This window comes from Jaculus jaculus, chromosome 1, assembly GCF_020740685.1.
Source record: "Jaculus jaculus isolate mJacJac1 chromosome 1, mJacJac1.mat.Y.cur, whole genome shotgun sequence".
NCBI classification, from domain to species: Eukaryota; Metazoa; Chordata; class Mammalia; order Rodentia; family Dipodidae; genus Jaculus; species Jaculus jaculus.
In genome coordinates this window covers 303713309-303735416 of record NC_059102.1, presented here as the reverse complement: position 1 = coordinate 303735416, position 22108 = coordinate 303713309, and the positions used below count along the sequence as shown (strand labels likewise).

Below are 22108 nucleotides of genomic sequence, written 5' to 3'. Positions count from 1 at the left end.
CACTCTAAACTCATGCACCATTTTGTGCACCTGGTTTTATGTAGGTACTAGGGAATTGAACCTGGGTCACCAGGCTTTGCAAACAAGTGCCTTTAACTGCTGAGATATCTCCCTGGCCCAATGAGCTTTCAATGTATACAGTTTTATTAAGTACAAGGCTTTAGCCAATAGAAAAGTGCATAAAAAGGAGAATGAAGGTAGTTTTCATATACTACTGTCAACAGAAAATAAAATGCCTAGCAGGAAGGTCAAAATGCTAATCATCTCTTTCCATCGCCTCAATTAGTTTAACAATACATTAGCTCCATACCTGCCCAGTCCAGAAATTCAACACACTCAGTCTGGGAATACCGAGCAGCAACATCCCGAGCTTTTTCTTGCCGGAAGTTCAAAGCTTCTATATCAACATCCAGTTCCACTAATGCCTTCAAAGTTTCCAGACGACCCCAGGCTGCAGCACAGTGTAAGAGTGTATATCCTAACAAATAGAATGAAGATGATCAGGTCAAATAGACTGTAGACAATGCCCACCTTAACTGTCTTCACATGACAGTCTGAGTTTATTATGGTACAGAAGTCATACTTGGAATTTTTAAAAATATTTTATTTTTGTTTATTTATCTGAGAGATGGAAAGAGGCAAAGTGAGAGAGAGGGGATGGGCACACCAGGGCTTCCAGCCACTGCAAATGAACTCCAGATGCATGCTCCACCTTGTGTGGGCTTATGTGGGTACTGGGGAATTGAACCGAGGTCCTTTAGCTTTGTAGGCCAACACCTTACTGTTAAGCCATATCTCTAGCCCATACTTGGAATTTTTTCCAAGGTTAGGAACACATGGTCTAATGCTGGCAAGCAACAATGAGCTACAATTCCCAGTTAACTATGAAATCACAAGGATAAACAACTGACATTCTCCAAAGAACAATGTTGTGAGTTATGAGAAAGGTAGATACATTAAATGCATTTCCCATTGATGGTATGTATGAATGATGAGTCTACTGGGTCATGGCTTCATCAAGTCAAGGTGCATCTGTATATTGTTCTAGACTATTTTATGTACTATAGTATACCCACCATCAAGTCTTAAATAATTACCATAGGTCAGGCACAGTAGATCCCAGTGTTAAAAATACAATAAATTGAGCCAGGCATGGTGGTGCATGCTTTTAATCCCAGCACACCGGAAGCAGAGGTAGGAAGATTGCTGTGAGTTCAAGGCCACCCTGAGACTACATAGTGAATTCCAGGTCAGCCTGAGCCAGAGTGAGACCCTATCTTGAAAAACAAAACAAAACAAAACAGTAAATTTATTTAATTTTTATGATGTTATAACTATTATAATCCTCATCTTCCAGATAAGCAAATTAAAGTCCAGAGATGTTAAGAAACTTACTCAAAGAACACAGCCAATAGATGAACACAGGACACCAACACAAGTCAGCCTGAAACTTGAGCTCCTGAACACCTGCTAAGAACGATGACTACCTCCCTAGTAGTCATCTACTTTGGAACAACTGAGCCCATGGTTTAAAGGCATTTCTACCAAACTCTAATTACCTTGGCTTTACCAACACCATCATTCAAATTACTACAACTGAATATGCTTTGGTTTTGAAATTAGTCCTTTGAATTAAAGCTGAAATGACTTACCAAATTAGAATAATTTCTATGGCTCACTGAGGTGACTGCTGAACAGAATGCATCTTCAGTGTCTTTTCACTTATTTATTTAGCAGAAAGAGAAAGAAAGAGGCAGATAGAGAAATAATGGGTGCAACAGAGCCTCTAGTCACTACAAATGAACTCCAGACACATGAAACCACTTTGTGCATTTGGCTTTATATGGATACTGGGGAATTGAACTCAGGTCCTTAGGCTCTTCAGGCAAGCGCCTAAACTGATAAATCATCTCTCCAGCCCCTTCAAAATCTTTCTTATGATTGATTTTTAAAAATTCAAAGGCAAGCCGGGTGTGGTGGCACAAGCCTTTATTCCCAGCACTTGGGAGGCAGAGGTAGGAGGATCGCCATGAGTTCGAGGCCAACCTGAGACCCCATAGTGAATTCCAGGTCAGCTTGGGTTAGAGTGAGACCCTACCTAGGAAAAAAAAAAAAAAATTCAAAGGTAATTGTTTTAACTTGCTTTGAGAGACTGCAATTAAACTGGGATGCCAGGGCAAGGGGCATAGTTCAATGACATAATGTCTGCCCATGTACAAGGCCCTGGATTCAATTTCCAGTGCCGTAAGAAAACAAAATTTTCTTACCTAAACTGGGTTTTCTAGCACAATAGCCATGTGTCTCTCACATGACTCTTACCAGGCAGACTGAATTATGCCTTCTCCAATACATAACCAGAAAGTTCCTTGCACAGGAAACATGTTTACTGGTAGGTGAACTTGTCTGACCAATGTCCAGTTTATGTCTGCCTGGGCATTCCTTGCACTAGAATAACCTTGCATTCTCCCAGCATCTCAGGAAACCTGGCTTTGTGTAGCACCTGGTTTGTCAGATGGAAAGTACATATGTAAAACACTGCAGTATTAAGGGAAACCCAAAGATGTTTACTTTCAGATCCTGGATGGGGAAGATGTAATAAATTGGGAGGGCAGTCTTCTGTTCCCAAGTTATGCCTTGGCATGCCCATTCTCTCTGTCTCTGTCTCTTCTTCCCTTCCTCCCTCCCTCTTTTTCTGTCAAATAAATAAATAAAAATAAAATATTTTTTTAAGTTGAAAAACTAAAAACTCAGCAAAGCCGGGCGTGGTGGTGCATGCCTTTAATCTCAGCACTTGGGAGGCAGAGGTAGGAGGATCACTGTAAGTTCCAGGCCACCCTGAGACTCCATAGTGAATTCCAGGTCAGCCTGGGCTAGAGTGAGACCCTACCTCAAAAAACAAACAAACAAACAAAAAAAAAACTCAGCAAAAATATATAAGAACTATAGATAGATAGACAACGGTATTATCTGAACTGAAAAAATCAAGAAAGCAATCACATTTACAAGAGTTACAAAAAGAACTTAAGAATAAATATGACCAAAGAAGAGAAAGATCTCTATAATGAAAATCATCAATCACTAATGAAAGAAATTTAAACACACACGCACACACATAAACGCTGCTCACAGTTGGGAAGAATCAATATTATGAAAATTTACATTTTAGCCAAAGCAGTAAGCTCCTCTGGCTGGGATCACAGACCAGTAATCACACACCCAGCTTAATCTTGTGGGGTTGCTTTTCTATGTTAATGTTCTACTTTTTTTTTTTTTTTCATTTGCTTCCTTTGGTTTACTTTCTTTGGTATTCAGTTGTTTTTCTAACTTAATGAGTTAAATGTTTTTTGTATAGATTTTTAAAAATTATTTATTTGCAAGGAATGACAGAGAGAAAGAATGGGTGCACTGGGGACTCTAGCCACTGCAAATGCACTTGGATGCATGTGCCACTTTGTGTACCTTAGCTGTTGAGCCATCTCTCCAGCCCCTGCTTCCTGATTTTAAGCGTTTCTTAAAAATACAGAAATCAGAACTGAATTTTAGTTACATTTTACAGGTCCTGATAAACAATGGTCCTATTGTCAGTGAAATATTCCTTAATTATATCTCCTGGGATCAACAGATGTTTTACAGTAAGTTTTTGTTTTCAAAATTATTGAAGACTGTCAGTTATTTTTTTGTTACTCTTTTCTAATTTTATTTTATTGTGGCCAGAGACTAAAGACTGCATGCTACAGACTATTTGATATTTATTTATTGAGACTTCCTTTATGGCTCAATATTTGATCAATTTTTAGAGAATACTTCATCTGGGTCTGAAGAGAATGTATATTCCTTATTTGTTGGAGATGATTGCTTGATTTTCTGCCATGACCAAGGATTTTTTTATGTGTCATCTGAAAAAATAAATTACTGAATCAAAAAAGACATAGGGCTGGGGAGATGGCTTAGTTGTTAAGGCACTTGCCTGCAAAAGCCAAAGGACCCAGATTTGATTCCCCAGGACCCGTGTAAACCAGATGCACAAGGTGGCCCATGCGTCTGGAATTCATTTGCAGTGGCTGGATGCCCTGGTATTCCAATTCTCTCTCTCTCTCTCCGTCTCATTCCCTCTCTCTGCCTCTTTCTCTCTCTTAAATAAATAAATACATAAAAGTAAAATGTTTTTAAAAAGACCTAATTTAGGGGTTGGGGATTTAGCTCAGTGGATGAATGCTTTCCTAGCAAGCACAGGCCCTGGGTTCAGTCCTCAGCACCAAAAAAAAAAAAAAAAAAAAAGACCTAATTAGATAATGATGGCTTAAAGCAGGTCCTCAGAGGAAAGTGATAACAGTTGTGGTACTGATGAGTTACCACATACTGATTTATTATGTGACAAACACTGTAATGTTTATATTTCTCATCTTATTTAGTCTTCATAATATCCTGTAAGTAAAGCATAATTACTATTCTCATTTTGTCAGGTCACATAGATATAATCAAAGTCTGTGTTCCTAAATACTATGCTATGCAATCTCAACAGTCATGTATTGACATGTATATACCATGCATATACTCATAAATGTGAAATACATAACATATAAAGCAGGCACATCAGATTTATCCAACCACAAAGTCAGTAGCCATAGCTAATACTGATGAGAGAGAAAAGGAAATACCTCTGGTGGTCTTTTCATTCAGATTCACACCATATTTTGCCAAAGCTCTGATCACATCACTTTGTCCTGCCATGCAAGCTGCATACAATAAATTTCTCCCGACCACATCTTCTTCCAAGAGTAGCTGCATGGCGTGTTCATGATGAGGATTTTCAGGATCCTCAAAAATCTTCTGCAACCCTTCTACATCTCCTGTGAGAGCGGGCTGTAAGAGAGGGTTCTCAGTGCCTGTGTCCTCTGTCTCTTGGGATCTTTCCTCTTCTTCTTCTTCTTCTTCTTGCTGTGACAACAGCAGTGACTTTTCTGAACCACCTGACTCCGGAACTTCTTCTGCCTCCATTAAGTCCAAAATGCCTAAGATTAAAGAAAAAAAACAGGTAATAAATGTATTCAAACATATCATTACTTATTTATTTATATTTGATCCATCTATTAACAATATAGGTGGAAAAAATAACTTCAGTTGAAAATAATTATAATTCCAAAGTAAGATACTTCAGACATTCAATTAATAAAATGTATTTATGAATCTACTGTGAGCAAACACAATAACCATATACTAAAATGCTGAATGTGTGATAGAAGCAGCTAATTGAATAGAAACATAAGAGAGATCAAAGTAAGTTAAACTCACAAGAAAAGATCACAAGAGAACTACCTGCCTAAAAGAATCTTTCTTGGGAAGAATTCAGAGATACAGTTGGATTTTTGGAGCTAAATTATGAAGACTTTAAATATGAGGCACTAGGGCTGGAGAGATTGCTTAGCGGTTTAGGTGCTTGCCTGAAAAGCCTAAGGACCCACGTTCAACTCCCCAGATCCCATGCAAGCCAGAAACACAAGGTGATGTATGCTCAAGATCACACATGTGCACAGGGTGGCACACATGTCTGGAGTTCCACTGCAGTAGCTTGATGCCCTGTCATGCCAATTCTCTTGCTCTCTTTCTCTCTATCATAAAAAAAATGAGGCACTAACACTTAAAACAGAATTCACTCAGTAATTCTTATTGAAATCTTACTAATATACTAAATGTGGTATAGATGTTTATGTAAATTACAAACATCACAAATTTATTTTCTTTTGTTTTTTTCTATCAACTTCTTTATTGTGTGTTGCATATACATATACATTCCCATATTGACACTTTTTTGCCAGAATAAAAGATTTATTTGACATATAAGTGGTCATCTTGTGACAAGTCTGGATCCCTGTACAACAAAAAAGATTAGGAAGCAAAATATAAATGCTATGTTCAGAATATCCCGAAACGTGTGTGCAGTGACAGTGCGCCCGTAACACAGCTTAACTCAGGTTTCTTCATGATGCCTAACTCCTACTCATCCTTCTATGAAGAATGAATAGCAAGAAATATTTTCTTTCATTTCTTAAAACAGAGTCTTCCTATATAACCCAGGCTGGCCTGAAACTCTCCATATACACTAGGCTGACCTTAGATTTGCAGTAGCCCTCTGTCTCTGCCTCCCAAATGCTATGATTACAAGTGTGCACCACCACATCAAGCATAAATAATTACAAAGTTTTCTGCTGCCCTCAACAATGTACTATTTCACAGGAGAAAATATGGTGTGCATAAAATATGTTACAAAAATGATAAGTGTTAAGTACTATAATATGAGATGCTTTGGGAGTTTAGAAAGCAGAAAGTTAATTGCAGTAATCACAGAAGTCTTAACAATGCTCACTATGACAGAACATATATTAAATTGGGAATGACTCAAACAAAAACACCAGGGTCCCCTTATATACACAATGATGTTCTAACATCACTGTTCACTAAGCAGAAAATCTTATGGAGAAAACCATGCCCAGAAACAGGTGCACACAGAATGGTATGGTCACACAAATGGCGAATGGTAGCTGAATGTAATACATTCCAGTGGTATATACCATATGACTTGTAGCTTCTGCCACAGCTCCCAGTGTCCTACCCCAGCCTCCTGGTAGTTACTCCTTTGTGTAATTATGTCACCTTCACTGTGGAGTTGCCACCAGTAAAGAGAACACAACAACAGTAAGGGTCTGCTGATTCCATTATTTGCTTAACAGACTGTGGCTTTTGACCTGCTTATGCAATCTTCCTGGGTCTTCTTACATGATAGAGAGAGCCATATTTCAAGAAACTGGGGCAATCTCTGACAATAGTCATCAAGAGACAAGACCTTCAGTTCAGTAGCTTATGAGGAGTTTAATTCTGCCAATGCCACTGAGTGTGCTTGGAAGATCTGTTTTAAGTGAACCTTGAGATGACCATAGATACCTTCTGAGAGACCCTAAAGTAAACTGTGAGATAATTCATGTATGCCATTTTTAAATGTACTGAGTTTTGGGTCATTTGTTACATGGCAATAAGTAAGACATGCAACAACATGAATGATTCTCAGCAATATCATGCGGAAAAAAAATCAACCCAAAAGACCATATGCATTAAGGAATATCTTTGACAAGTTAGAAGCAATTAAAGTAAAATAGGCTTTATAGGACCACAAATAGATGCAATAATGCTATTTTCAAAAAGGAGAGGAGACAAGTGTGGTGACCCATGCATGTAATCCCAGCACTCAGGAGGCTGAGGCATGAGGACTGCAAGTTTAAGGCCACCCTGAGCTATAACAAGATCCTGCTTTAAGAAGAAAAGGAAAGAGGGAAGGGGAAGGAAGGAGGAAAAAGAAAGAAGGAAGGAAGAAAAGAAGGAATGGAGGGAGGGAGGGAGGAAGAGAGCGAGTGACTGAATAAGAAAGTTAAATTTAACATAAAATTCAGAATGTTTGCCAATGTGGGAGATAGAAGAAGTAAAGGGATTTGGCCAAAAATAACAAGCAAAACTTTGTTATTGAGAAGAAGAACCTAAGTAAAAATATCAAAGACAAACGCACAAAACATTTCTGGGAATGAGAAAGTTGATCAATTTGATAAAATAGAGACCATTCAAAATAAGCATGATGTATACTCATAAAGAGACCAAGATTGCATTGGTAACTCTAAACTTGATTCTGTAGGCAAATGGCAGGAAACTGCTGAAGGTTTTAGTGCTTTAGGAACTAAGTATGTTTCAACAAATTGATCTAACAAGCCTAAGTACATACATTGGATAAATCAGGGAACAGAGGTAAAAAAGAAAGACCAATTACACCATTATTGCAAAACTCTAAGTTAAGGGAGAGCAAAGGTTCTAATTATTCACTCATACAACTCAGTAACTACTGAATTCCTTCCTATATAAGAAAAGATTCATCTTATTATGGAGTTTATAATGTGGGCAATAAAGAAAACAAAGGAGTTAATTTTAGATTGTGATAAGTGTTTAAAGGATATAAATATAGTGAAGTACTAGGAAACAAGAGGAAAGTAAGAGAAAAACATGAAACAGGAAAGATAAGTAGTACTGCAGAGAATGGCCCATTACACAACAGGGGTAGAGAGCCGATGTCCAATAGCTCCAGTCTGTGGGCCCTATTATCTCCATCATGACTCCTTAGTTCTGCCTTTGTAAGCACTGGAGTGATCATGGGCATCACACCAGTAAGTAGGTGTGACTATGGCTAAAGGAAAATGATTTTCTAGAGGAAAGACTCCAAAGCTCATTCTATGAAGCCAGCACTACTCTAACACTTGAGCCACAGTCACAATAAAAATAAAAAATTATAGACAAATAGCCCTAATGAACTTAGATGCAAAAAATTTTAATAAAATCCCCACAAACCAAATTCAAGTACACATCAAGCTAGGTGTGGTGGTATACACATTAAATCTCAGCATTTGAGAGGCAGAGTTAGGAGGATTGCCATGAGTTCAAGGCCAGCCTGGGACTATAGAGTAAGTTCCAGGCCAGCCTGGGCTAGAGTGAGACTCTACCTCAAAAAACAAAACAAAACAAAAAAACAGCAAAAAAAGAACACATCAAAAACATCATGTACCTCAGTCAAGTAGGTTTCATCTCAGGGATGGTTCAACATAACAAAAATCAGTAAATGTAATTTACCACATAAATAATCTTAAACAGAAGAATCACATGATTGTTTCAATAGATGCAGAAAAGGCCTTTGACCAAATAGAGCGCCCCTTCATGATTAAAACACTGGAAAGGTTAGGGATGGAAGGACCATATCCTAAAATAATAAAGGCTATTATAAAGCACCCAAGGCCCAGATCACACTAAATGGGTAAAAAGTCAACGTATTCTCCTTAAGGTCTGGAACAAAACAGGGGTGCCTCTCACCACTGTTTTTCAACATAGTACTTTAAGTCTTAGCTCAAGCAATAGACAAGAGAAACAAATAAAAGAGATACAAATTGGTAAGCACTGAAATTAGCCCTATTTGCAAATGACATGATTTTATATATAAGTGACCCAAACGAATCCACAAAAAAAAAAAAAACTCCTAAAAGTGACAAATTCTTTTAGTAAACTGGCAAGCTACAAAATTAATACAAAAAAATCAGTAGCCTTCCTATATGCCGAAAATAAACATGTGGAGAAAGAAATAACACTATCTCAGGCTGAAGAGATGGATCAATAGTTAAGGAACTTGCTTGCAAAGACTAAGGACCCAGATTCAACTCACCAGTACCCACATAAGACAGATGCATAAGGTGGCACATGTGTCTGGAGTTCCTTTGTAGTGGCTGGAGGTTCTGGCACACCCATTCACTATCTGCCCTTCCTCTCTCTTTTTTCTCTCCCTTTTTCTCTCTCTCAAATAAATAAATAGTTTTTAAAAAGAAATAAGAGACACTATCCCATTTTCAATGGCCACAAAAAAAAAATGCCTTGGAATAACACTAACTAAGGAAGTGAAAGACATATACAAAGAAAACATAAAAACACTGAAGGAAGAAATTGAGGAGGGGGAGGCAGAGAAATGGCTTAGCACTTTCCTGCAAAGCCAAAGGGCCCAGGTTCAATTCCCTAGTACCCACACAAAGCCAGATGCATAAGGTGGTACAAGCATCTGTAGTTCCTTTGCAGTGGCTAAAGTGCCCATTCTCTCTCTCTTTGTCTCTATCTCTCTCTCTCCCCTCCTCTTTCTCTCTCTCTCAAGTAAATAAAATATTTAAAAAGAAATGGGGGGGGGACATGAGATGATGGAAAGACTGCCCATGATCATGGATTAGAGAATTAATATTGTGAAAATGTCCATCAATGAAATTCCAATAAAAATTCCAGCAACATTCTTCACAGAGATAGAAAAAATAGTCTCAAAATTCACATGGAAGAAAGAAGGCCTTGGATAGCCAAAAATATCCTCAACAAAAGAAATACATCCAGAGGTAGCAACATACCTGATTTCAAGATATCCTATTAAGCCATAGTAACTAAAATAGAATGGTACTGGCACAAAAGCAAAACCCACTGATTAGTGGAATAGAAGACTCATCTCTAGATACAAGAAACTACAGCTACTTGATCTTTGACAAAGGGGTCAGCCAGGTCACTCCATGTTCCATACCTTTGGCCTAGCACGTGATGTCTTCAGCAGTAGGGTTTACCATTAACCTTTGGTGGGTCAACAAGTACTTTGACAAAAATCTCTCTTCTTTTGGGAAACCTTGTAGGTCTCTCTGATCAACAGCTCATTGTGGATGTTAACTGCATGCTTGTACTGGGAGTTACAGGCCAGTGCCAAGGAAAAGAAGGAAGAAAAATATAGGTAATATGAAAGAGAAGGAGAGAAGAGAAAGAAAGAGAGAGAGAAACAGGAGAAGATTAAGGTTAATCTTCATCATACCCTCTCCAGGTCCTTGTGGCTCAAGAGAGAGAAAGAGAAAGAAAGAGAGAGAGAAACAGGAGAAGATTAAGGTTAATCTTCATCATACCCTCTCCAGGTCCTTGTGGCTCAGGTGTTGCCTCTAAGGACCTGATGAAGGTTCAATCATTTAGTCTGTCTTTTAGGATATAGAATTTTGTGGTACCATTGCCATTTGGGTCCAGTTTGTTTCGCCTACCCTAACTCTCACCTCGTGCCCCACCCTCCCTATTGTCCAGTCCTTGAGATGCTTATTAGGTATGTCAGCATCTCGGGCATATTCAGGTTAGGAGCCACAGATGAGTGAAACATTGTGACATATTTTTCTGTGATTGGGTAAGTTCACTTAGAATGATCTGTTTGAAGTTCAACCATTGTTAATTCAGATTTCATTGTGTCATTTTTTTCTTACTGCTGTGTAGAATTCCATCATGTAGATATACCACATCTTGGTTATCCATTCATCTAATCATGGACATGGGTTGATTCTAGCTCTTAGCTATTATAAATTGAGCAGCTATAAACATGGTTGAGCAAATCTCTCTGAACTGAGGCATGGAGCTTTTAGGGTAAATGCACAGTAAGGGAATAACTGGGTCTGTGGGTAACTCTATAGTCAACCTTTTTAGGAGTCTCCATATTGCTTTCCATAGTGGTTGTACCATCTTACATTCCCACCAACAGTGAATGAGGGTTCCTATTTCTCCACATCCTCACCAGCATTTGTTTTCATTTGATTTTTTAATGTTTGCTATCCTTACTGGGGTAAGGTGGAATCTCAATTGTTTTAATTTGCATTTCCCTGATGATTAGGGGTGATGAACATTTTCTTAAGTGTGTGTTTGCAATTTGTATTTCTTCTTCTGTGAACTCCCTGTTCAGTTCTATGCCCCATTTTGTGAGTGGGTTGATTTTTTTATTGTTTAGGTTTTTGAGTTCTTTCTAGATTCTAGAAATTAGGCCTCTGTCAGTATAGCTGGCAAAAATTTTCTCCCATATCTGTGGGTAATCTATTGGCTCTGCTTATTATATGTTTGTCTGTGAAGAAACTTTTCAGTTTCATAAGATTCCAGTGGTTGAGTGACTGTTTAAGTTCCTGAGCTACTGGAGTTTTGTTCAGGAAGTCTTTTCTCATTCTTTTATCATGGAAAGTTCCTCCTATTTTTATTTCCAGTGGTAGCAGAGTTTCCAGTCTTATATAGAGGTCTTTGATACATTTTGACTTGGTTTTTGTGCATGGAAAGATATGTGGATCAAGTTTCATTTTCCTGCATATGGTTATCCAGTTTGTCCAGTGTCCTTTGTTGAAGATGCTGTCTGTTTTCCAGCCTATATTGTTAGAGCCTTTGTCAAATATCAAGTAGCTGTAGTTACTTGACCCAAAGTCCAGGTCCTCAATTCTGTTCCATTGGTCTATAATCCTGTTTTTATGCCAGTACCATGTTGTTTTTATTACTATGGTTTTGTAATATAGCTTTAGATCAGGTATGATAATACCTCCAAAGGTGTTTCATTTGCTGAGGATATACCTGGACAACTGAGGCCTTCTGCCATTCCATATGAATTTTGAGATCATTTTTTCTATCTCTGTGAAGAAAAATGTTGGTATTTTTATTGGTATTGCATTAAATCTGTATATTGCCTTTGGTAAGATTGCCATTTTCACAGTGTTAATTTTGCCTATCCAGGAGCACAGGAGTTCTTTCCATTTTCTCAGGCCCTCCTACATTTCTTTCTTGAATGTTTTTATGTTTTCATGATATATGTATTTCACATCCTTGGTTAATGTTATTCCATGGTATTTTTTGTTGTTGCTACTATTGAAATGGGACAATATCACTTATTTATTTCTCTGTATCTTTGTCTTTTGTATATAGAAAAGCTACTGACTTTTGTGCATTGATTTTGTATCTTGCTATATTGCTGAAGGAGTTAATCACCTTTAAAAGTTTTGAGATGGAGGGCTGGAGAGATGGCTTAGCAGTTAAGCGCTTGCTTGTGAAGCCTAAGGACCCGGTTCGAGGCTCAGTTCCCCAGGTCCCACGTTAGCCAGATGCACAAGGGGGCGCACGCGTCTGGAGTTTGTTTGCAGAGGCTGGAAGCCCTGGCGCGCCCATTCTCTCTCTCTCCCTCTATCTGTCTTTCTCTCTGTGTCTGTCGCTCTCAAATAAATAAATTAAAAAAAATTTTTTTTAAAGTTTTTAGATGGAGGTTCTTGGATCTCTTATGTATAAAATCATGTCAAATGTGAATAGGGATAACTTAACTTCTTCCTTTCCAATTTGTATCCCTTTTATTTCTTCCCCATTTCTTATTTTTGAGTTAGGACTTCCAGTAGTATGTTGAAGAGCAGAGGTGAGAGTGGACACCCCTGTCTTGTTTCTGATCTCAATGGAAATTCCTTCAGTCTCTCCCCATTAAGTATTATTTGGATTTTAGGTATATATATATATTTTAGGTATATACATATATATATACATATGTATATACGTATTGTCTGCCCATATAGTGCTGGAAAGCACTACATGAGCTGTTGGAGGAAAATGGCCAACGACTTTGTGTGCTAGCAGGGTACACTGCTATTCAAAAGCAACCAGCCTGACAAAATGGACCCAGCCTAGGTAGGTAACCAATGGCTCTCTGATTGGCTAAGAGATCTGCTCAGTGGAAAGGAACCCATAGCTGGAACTGGGAACTGAGTCAGAATCTTACAAAAACCAAGATCATGAACTCCAACAAGAAGCCCCCACTAATGTTTAGCCAAAGGAAAGGCTACACCTATCAAAATCTCTCTTAATTAACAATGCTTATTCCATTGAACCTATGCTGCTCTCATTCTCTGTTGCAAAATCTGTTTTTCTCTTTCAAAAAGTAGTGAGAACCAAGGATAAACCACCCTTCACACATCAGCCAGGGCACAGGTGAAACCACAGAGGAATTGGCAAGATAAGCAAGAGTGCTGCTTCAATGGTGAGCCTGTCAACCAGTGCCACGGTCACAGGGACAGACACTGGGGATACTCAAACACCAAAGCAGAAACCCAGAACCTGCTGAGAACACAACACTAAAGTAGACTTAAAACACACCCACCATGGCTCAGGGAACTATGCAGAATATGGGGCCAAAGATTTTAAGAGCCACAAAGTGGAAAGGGAGGGCCTAGAGGCGTTGCCCCCACTTACAATGGCTGATACCTTCACATCTCATAATCCACAACACCAGTGAACTCACAGTGATTCTCCTACATCTGCTTCCTAAATGCTTCAAATTTCCTACTATGAGAATATGCTGTGGTCCTTGGGGTCTGTCTCTCCAGGGATCTCCTGGTTTCTGCTCACTTCCAGCCCTCCAGTGTGGGCCTCTGCTACAGTATAACACAGAGACTCCACCTAGCTTCCCTGTATTTTGTCTTCCCTTCTTTTGATAGAATTCCATCTCCTTTTATTTGACTCATATTTTAAATGACAGTCTTTTTATTATTATTTATTTGAGAGAGAGAGAAAAAAAAGGGCACACCAGGGCCTCCAGCCACTGCAAACAAACTTCATACACATGTGCCACCTTGTGCATCTGGCTTTACATGGGTACTAGGGAACTGAACCCCAGTCCTTAGGCTTTGCAGGCAAGTGCCTTAACCACTTAGCCATCTCCCCAGCCTGTAAAGACAATCTTTCTAGTGGAATGAGACCATTTCCCAGTCTGTTTTGAAACCTGGTGTGACCATATAAGTAATAGTAGAAAATAAAATGAGACCAGATGTGTAATACAAAGATTCTAGGAAAGTATAATTCTTTCAAAGATAAGTTAGACCATGAGATAGTCCTATCAAAATACATATACATTATTTTTATAACATATATCATTTCTATTATAAATTATTTAAGTATATTTGTGTAAACATATGTTATTTCTATTAATACAGTGACAAAATAACTTATTGTTCAACAGTAATGAACAATTTTATCTGGTTACATTGTATATATAGGTATACTTGCATATGCATAATTAAGCAATAATATCTCTCTTTACTATATGTAACAAATGATGATGTTTTATTAAGGCTGGATACCAACAACTAAATTAATTCATAACCCACTAAATGGGTTAAAATTGACAGCATGAAAATATACTAATCCAGAATAATCATTGTGAAGATTATAACAGAAAGTCAACAAGAAGGATTTAGACAGCATGTGTTTATGGTTAACAGCTTGGGTGGCATATGTCCCAATATAGCCAGGATAATTCCAGTTACATCTGTTCCCATAGTATAATTTTTAATAGCACCCACTGTCTCTCTCACAAGTGTCTATACAACTGGACATTAAATGACACAGTCACACACTATTAATAGCAGCTGTGATCTTCTGCAATGTTTTTGCTAAAAATACCCATATCCAAACCTTTCAGAACAGAGGCAAGATCTATTTGAAATGCCTTTCTCCTCACTCCCCCACAAAGACTCAGAAATGAGACCTTGAAGGTACTAAGCAACTCCTATTTTTGTTTCAGAGAGATTCTCTACTGGACCTAGAATAGCTTTTTATCCCTCCATTCCAACTACCCAAATCCTTTTTAGGACAAGCAATACACCTCCTTCCCAAAATTTTCTTTGACTTCTTTCTCAAAAGCCACTGGCCTCTCCCTTCTCCACTTAAAAGGCCATTTTATATATAGCCTGTGCCATAAAAATTAACATATGGGGCTGAAGAGATGGCTTAGAGGCTAAGGTGTATGCCTGCAAAACCTACGGAACCAGGTTCAATTCTCCAGGTCCCATGTAAGCCAGATGCACATGGTGGCACATGCGTCTGGAGTTCATTTGCAATAGATGGAGGTCCTGACACACCCATTCTCACTCTCTTCCCATCTCTCTCTCCCTCCCTCTGTCTCAAATAAATAAATAAAATAGATTGAAATGTTAAAAAATTAACATATGGGATTATTTTCTGTTTCAAGTTTGTAAGGCATCTGGCAATTACAATGCAGGAGACAGAGACTAAGCTTTATGTCTCTTTTGTATCATTTTCACACCAACAGTTCCTGGCAAGTTATGCATGTTCAACAGCTCTTCAAGTTTCCAATGTTCTTTTCACTGCCAAGAGCAATACGTTTTTGGAGGCAAGAAGAATTTATTTCAGGGCTGAAGAGTTGGCTTCGCAGTTAAGGCACTTGCCTGTGAAGTCTAAGGACCTAGGTTCAACTCTCCAGGCACCATGTTAGCCAGATGCACATCGTGGCACATGTGTCTGGAGTTCATTTGCAGTGGCTAGAGGCCCTGGCATACCCATTCTCTCTCCCTCTGTCCCTCTGTATCTAATAAATAAGTAAATAAAATAATTTTTAAAAATTTAAAGAATTTATTTTACCAGTTGAATCTGTAATATATAGTGTCATAATACTGGGTAATTTTCCTACTCTTTTCACAGAAATGAACTTAACTTATATGACTGTTCTGAGAGCCTAATAAGATGTGCCAAGTACGTGGTGAACACTAAGAACACCCCATCATCATCATCGTTTGTAGTGGTTTGAATATGAAATGTTGTTTGAATAATTAATCCCCAGATGGTGGCACTATTTGGGAAGATCTTAGGGGACCCTAGGAAGTAGAGCCTGACTGAAGAAAGTGTTTAAATGGGGGAGGGGTTGGGCATGGTGGCACACACCTTTAATCCCAGCATTTAGGAAGCAGATGTAGGAGAATCACTGTGAGTTCAAGGCCAGTCTGAAATTTGCACAGTAAATTCCAGGACAGCCTGCACTAGAGCTAGACCCTACTGTTTAAAAAAAAGTAAAATAAAAAAGTCCTTAAAGTATTTATTAACTTAAGAAATTATATGTTAAAGCTGGGCATGGTGGGACACACCTTTAATCCCAGCACTCAGGAGGCAGAGGTAGGAGGATCTCCATGAGTTTGAGGCCACCCTGAGACTATATAGTGAATTCCAGATCAACCTGGGCTAGGGTGAGACCCTATCTTGAGAAAAAAAAAATTATATGTTAAGACTAAAACACTTCATGAAAAAAAATTTTTTTCAGAGCAAAAAAAGGTGAAAAGAACTGGGAGTGGTGGCACTTGTCTTTAACCCCAGCACTCAGGAGGCAAAAGTAGGAGGATTACCATGAGTTCAAGACCATCCTGGGATTACAGAGTGAGTACTAGGTCAGCCTGGGCTACAGTGGGATATATTTGACCCCACAGCCCTCAGGAGTGAGCGGCTTCTCAGCTACCATATCTTTAAATTCATCTGCATTGGACTTGAAGCCCTACTTCCTTGAGATGTGGATCTTTGGCAGCCAGGAAACTTGAACTTGGCTCTGCTCAGGGCCTCAGTCACATGCTTTTGATTCTGCAGCTTGGTGCAGATAGACATGATAACCTGACCAATATTGGCAACTGTGCCCCGATATTTCCCAAAAGCACCCTGCATACTTGTCTGGAGCCTTAACTGAGAGTAGCAATGAGATCAGCAATATGCATAGTCACCAGAAGACTGTCTCCAAGGTCCTTTGGGCAACATATATATACAACAGGTTACTACACTACCCAAGGAGGCTGCTGTTTGCAGCCATTGCACACTGGGCCAGCATGAGGAAAGGAACCAGGACAGCTTAATTGGCTGTAGAAGTGTTTACAATTTTGAAAATCGCTTTTGTGACTGGTTTATAGGAGACAGATGGATTTTCATGTCCGCCTCTGCATTAGATCCATCTAGCAACCTCTGGGAGACTACTGGAGATATGTGAGAATTGCAAAGAAAGTAATGTGTTATTAACACAATATTAATATGAAAAACATTTGGCTGGCAGACTCCCTGAAACTGTCTTGAGGATTTCTCAGATCATACTTTGAGAATTACTAAACTAGGATTAGCCCTCAACCCACTCCAGTATATAATCAAACCAAAAAAGTGTTTTAAATTTCAATTTTTTAATTTGGGAGAGTTTTATTGTTTTTGTTTTCAAATAATTGTATAGACTTTACCAGATTTAAAATTCCTAATTTCTAGGTTAAGGATGCTAATCTTTTTACTTACTCATACACAGACCACATATCATACCAATTCTCTTTCTCTAGACAACTCTATCTAATACAAAAACACTTGTTAAAATATACCAGCCATTGTGAACATAACAGTTTGTCAATACTTTTCTAATGATATCAGTGGTGATATTAGTTAAAGTGTTTTTATTACTGCCTGAAACAGGCTAACATTTGGCCCATTGGTATAACTAAATGAACTACAATTTTGCCAATGACTACAATACTGCTTTGCAAAATCTACTTCATTCATCCTCATTTTCTATGACATTACAAAACCAGGCACAAGTAAATGGTCTCCCAACCCCCTTGCGGAAACAGAGAAGGAAACTCTATAAGAAGGGAGGGAGGGAAGGCTGTGTCCCAAAACATTTCTACCAGGCCTGAAAGGAAATCACAACAGGAGCTCAGTGCAACTGAATGAGCCAGGATGGGTTACTAGTCCTAGCCAAACTAGGGGAGACTTGTTCACAAGGTACACAACACAGGTTATGTTGCAGCTCCCTTCACATTGTTAGGGAAAACAGCTGACCAGAAGTGGCTTATGGGAGGAAAGGGTTTATTTCAGGCTTACAGAATCCATGGGAAACACCATCACTGGCAGAGGAAGCTGGCTCACTTTCACAGGTCGCAGGAGAGAAACACCACCAAACAGCCAGCAAACAGGAACAGCCAGAGCTCCAACTGCTCTTGCCACTCCTTCAGGCTGGACTACATGAACAGCCTCCAGTGACAAACCTCTTCCCCAGCAGGGCTCCTCCAGCTGGCAAAACTCTTCCCCAGCAGGGCTCCTCCAGCTGGAGACTCAAGTTGCAAGCTCAATATTAATAAAAGATGCCTGAGTCTATGAGGCCTCACTTTCAAACCACCACAGGTTATAACCAAGAATGCAGTGAAGCAAAGAGCATACACTGTACAAGAAAACTAAGCTCCAGAGCAGAGACCGCAAGGATGGGAAAACCCCCATAATTGATTTCATGCGCTATCCATATACTCAGGACACCAACACAACAGGAGAATCAGAGAAGCTATCTAAGAACTTAAGTATGCTTATATAAGAAATATTAAATATTTACTAAGGAAATTAATTCTAGACTGAGGTAAGTCTTAAAACAAATTTAAACATTCAGATTTTTTTCATTCAAACAATCAACGAATGGTCACTAATGAACTTCTATGAGTTATAGACAAAATATTTTTTCTTTGCCTACACAAGTAATAAGCTGAAACAAGTTACGAAGAGAATGCCAGCACGGAGAAGGGAGAGTAGAACAATGAGGAGTGACATGGTTTAATCCTCATTCGTTATTTATTAATTATGTGACTTTTCTAAAATGAAGATACAACCTGCTCCAACTTACTAAATGACTGTACGCGGTCTAGAAACTTTGTTTGAACCATCCAGCATGCACACTAAGGGTCCAGTAATAGAAAATCACCCAGGCCACGGTCCCTAACCCACAGTCCAAATCAGCAAGAATGAGAGAGGATATAACGGCTCTAGGCAAAGGGTGTTCTGACAGTAACTAAGATAGGCATCCACACCAGACAGGGGGTCCGGGGTCCCAGAAGGGCTTGCATGGAGGGGTAAACTTCAATAAATGAATGAAAGAACCTTCGACAGAGTAATCCAGGAATACTAAAAATCAGAATGGTATGAACAAAAGGCAAGGCGACAGGCAGACAGCCTGAAGTTGTGACTGAGGAGTAGATCTCACAGGATGTAACAGTCAATTGAATTCTTATAATAATAATAACAATAATAGTAATAATGATGAAGAAGAAGAAGAGGAAGAGGAAGAGGAAGAAGAAGAAGAAGAAGAGGAAGAGGAAGAGGAAGAGGAAGAGGAGGAAGAGGAAGAGGAAGAGGAAGAGGAAGAGGAAGAAGAAGAAGAAGGAGAAGGAGAAGGAGACGAAGAAGAATGTGGTCTCTTGGGATTTAAGTCCCAGCTCAAATACCGACTCCAATCCGCCCTCCCCCTCCAAGGCAGCTCTAGACACTCAAGGTTGAACAAAGAGAGAAGGCCCGAGGACCAACATCGAGTGGCAGCCCCACATGGCGGCCAGGAGGGCACGGGACAGAGCAGGATCACTCACTCGGGGCTCCGGAGGCCACCCTTCGGCCTGAGTCCGCTGAACCTTCGGGGCCGCGGGGCTGGTAGAGGACCGCGAGCCGAGCCCGCGTCAGACTCGGGGTGCTGGGGTCTCCACGGTGGAAGCGCCGTTGAAGCCCACTCCCCTGCAGCCCCGCCCCAGCAGCCAGGCGGCAACGTGCCCACCACCCGCTCCACCCGCCCGAGCGCCCACCGCGGCGGGGCGGGACTGGCGCTCGCCCGCGCGGCTTCCGCGGTTACCACGGCGACGGCGCGGCGCCGAGCGGCAGCGCGTCCACTGCGCCGGAGCCGGGAGAGTCCGGTTGCCTGAGGGACTGGTTCGTCCAGATGACGAGCATCGCTGAGTTCGGACCTCGGCTTGCAGGTGACTTGAGACATTTTGTAAATGTTCCGTCGTGTGGTCTATCGTTCACAGATTTTAAAAATAGGTGCTTTACGCCACATGTTCTCTCTCATATGTGGATCCTAGCTACAGATGACTGGGCTTCTGTATGAGAGTGAAAATACTTAGTAGCAGAGGCCAGTAAGTTAAAAAGGAGACATAAAGGGCAGAGAAAGGAAGGGAGGAGGATACTTAATAGGTTGATATTGTATATATGTAATTACAATGATTGTAATGGGGAGGTAATATGATGGAGAATGGAATTTCAAATGGGAAAGTGTGGGGGTGGGGAGGGAGGGAATTACCATGGGATATATTTTATAATCATGGAAAATGTTAATAAAAATTAAAAAAAAATAGGTGCTTTACCGTGGCCCCCTTTTAGTCTCTCTCTCTCTCTTTTTTTTGGTCTTTAAATGGAAGAATTTTCTGAAAATATGAGGATGAGCCTTTAAAACTATATAGGGAGGTAACTAGACAGCTTGCCTAATTTTTCTAGTCCGTGGGGAACTTCGGTGATAAAGGTTCTTAGCTCCTGCAAGGAGTGCTTCCTGAAAACTCACAAATGCCAACTCCCACTGAAGGAACTTGCAAAGTGTATCTTTTTGGATTTGGCAATTGAAAATCCAAAACGCAACACTGAGAGAGGAGAACCAGAGAAAGCAACCAGCAGAGAGCTGCCAACCTAGCGTGTTGGGGAGGGTTCACACGTGCTCACATGGGCCACGGAGTGGGCACTAGCAAGTTTTTGTGCTGAAGGCAGTTGTGAAGAAAAGCATCGTTTCCTTTATTTCTTTTCTTTTCTTTCTTTCTTTTTTTTTTTTCAAGGTAGGGTCTCACTCTGGTCCAGGCTGACCTGGAATTAACTATGTAGTCTCAGGGTGGCCTTGAACTCATGGCGATCCTCCTACCTCTGCCTCCCGAGTGCTGGGATTACAGGCGTGCGCTGAAAGGCCCAAGAATTCAGAAGCCCAGAAATACTATCACGCTCCAAAGAGAGCTTAAGCGGGCTCCCTGCATACCTCAAACTCCAGGCTTTACTCTCTGTTGAAAGCAAGTAAAGAATCCCTCTTCTCTTTATATCAGAGCCTGCTCCTAATATAAAACTAGGTTAAAAGGGCATGAGATAGCCCTCAGGATGGGAAATGAATAATGAAGTGAACCACTTATTTGGTTTCTGTAAATAGCCTGCACCATAAGCCTTAGTAGCCCGCACCATAAGCCGTAGCAGCCTGCCTCAGACCACCAAGGTCATAGGAGACTGATACCACACTCTGCTACTCCCACCCAAGGACCTGCACAAATGCTGACCACCAAGGTCATAGGAGACTGGTCTAATGCACAGGCTTTGTTAGAAACCCTATAAAAACTGTCCCGTTCCTGCATTCGGGGCTCTGCAGTCCTCTATCCCTGTGCGGTGTACGACTGTGGGCCCCAGCGCGCTTGGAATAAAATCCTCTTGCAGTTTGCATAAAGACCGCTTCTCGTGAGTGATTTGGGGTGTCGCCATATCCAGGCAGAGCGTGGGGTCCTCACTTTGGGGGTCTTACACGCCACCACTCATTTCCTTTATTTCTACGGTGATAATGTTGTAGAAATTTTTTTTGGGGGGGATCATTTTAATGTCAGTATGAGTGCAAGTAGAGGTGTTTATTTACTGTGGGGGGGGGGTTAAAGAGCTTGAGATCGTTTTGTTTAAAGAAGCTCTGCCCGGAGCTGAGATCTTATTTCCATTTTATAGTTTCATAGCCAAGAGGAGGGGTAAGTGAACAAACAAGATGTGGTAATTTACATATCAATAATTTCTGTAGTCAGGCCACCCTAACAATGAACTCCATTTTACTTTGTTTTAGCCTGTACTGTCTTTCCCTTTGATCCTCCCTCTGGGCCCTTTCTGAACAGTTCTCTCTTTGGGATTTTTCCATCTGCTCACAAAGATAAGTTTATCTCCTCAGCAATTAACTCTTTCAGTAACTCAGTGAATCAGTTTAACTTTTAGCTTCTTTTCTATTATATTCCCTCCTTTTTATTATCATAACCCTTTATGGTTTTGTATGTAATGACTGATATACCTGGCATATCACCTGTATTTTAGTTATTTTTTTAACTTTATTTTAATTTATTTATTTGAGAAACAGAGA

At 39.9% G+C, this 22108-nt stretch overlaps 1 protein-coding gene and 1 non-coding gene across 3 annotated transcripts in view; both read right to left on the bottom strand.

The window, feature by feature from the left end:
* Ankrd45 (ankyrin repeat domain 45) overlaps window positions 1–19730 on the bottom strand; it is a 39590-nt gene extending 19860 nt beyond the window's left edge. The window contains exons 1-3 of one of the 2 annotated variants that reach the window (XM_045135242.1): window positions 19569–19730; window positions 4659–5012; window positions 311–478 (exon numbers count right to left, since the gene is read on the bottom strand). In XM_045135242.1, coding sequence (XP_044991177.1) covers window positions 311–478; window positions 4659–4998 — 508 coding nt within the window. In that variant the 5' untranslated portion in view covers window positions 4999–5012; window positions 19569–19730. The remainder of the gene's footprint in view (window positions 1–310; window positions 479–4658; window positions 5013–19568) is intronic. The other variant, XM_045135236.1, reaches the window with a different exon arrangement.
* LOC123457790 lies at window positions 16922–17055 on the bottom strand. Its single transcript, XR_006635159.1, has one exon. It is a non-coding gene; the product is annotated as a small nucleolar RNA SNORA70 (small nucleolar RNA).
* Window positions 19731–22108: the final 2378 nt, after the last annotated feature.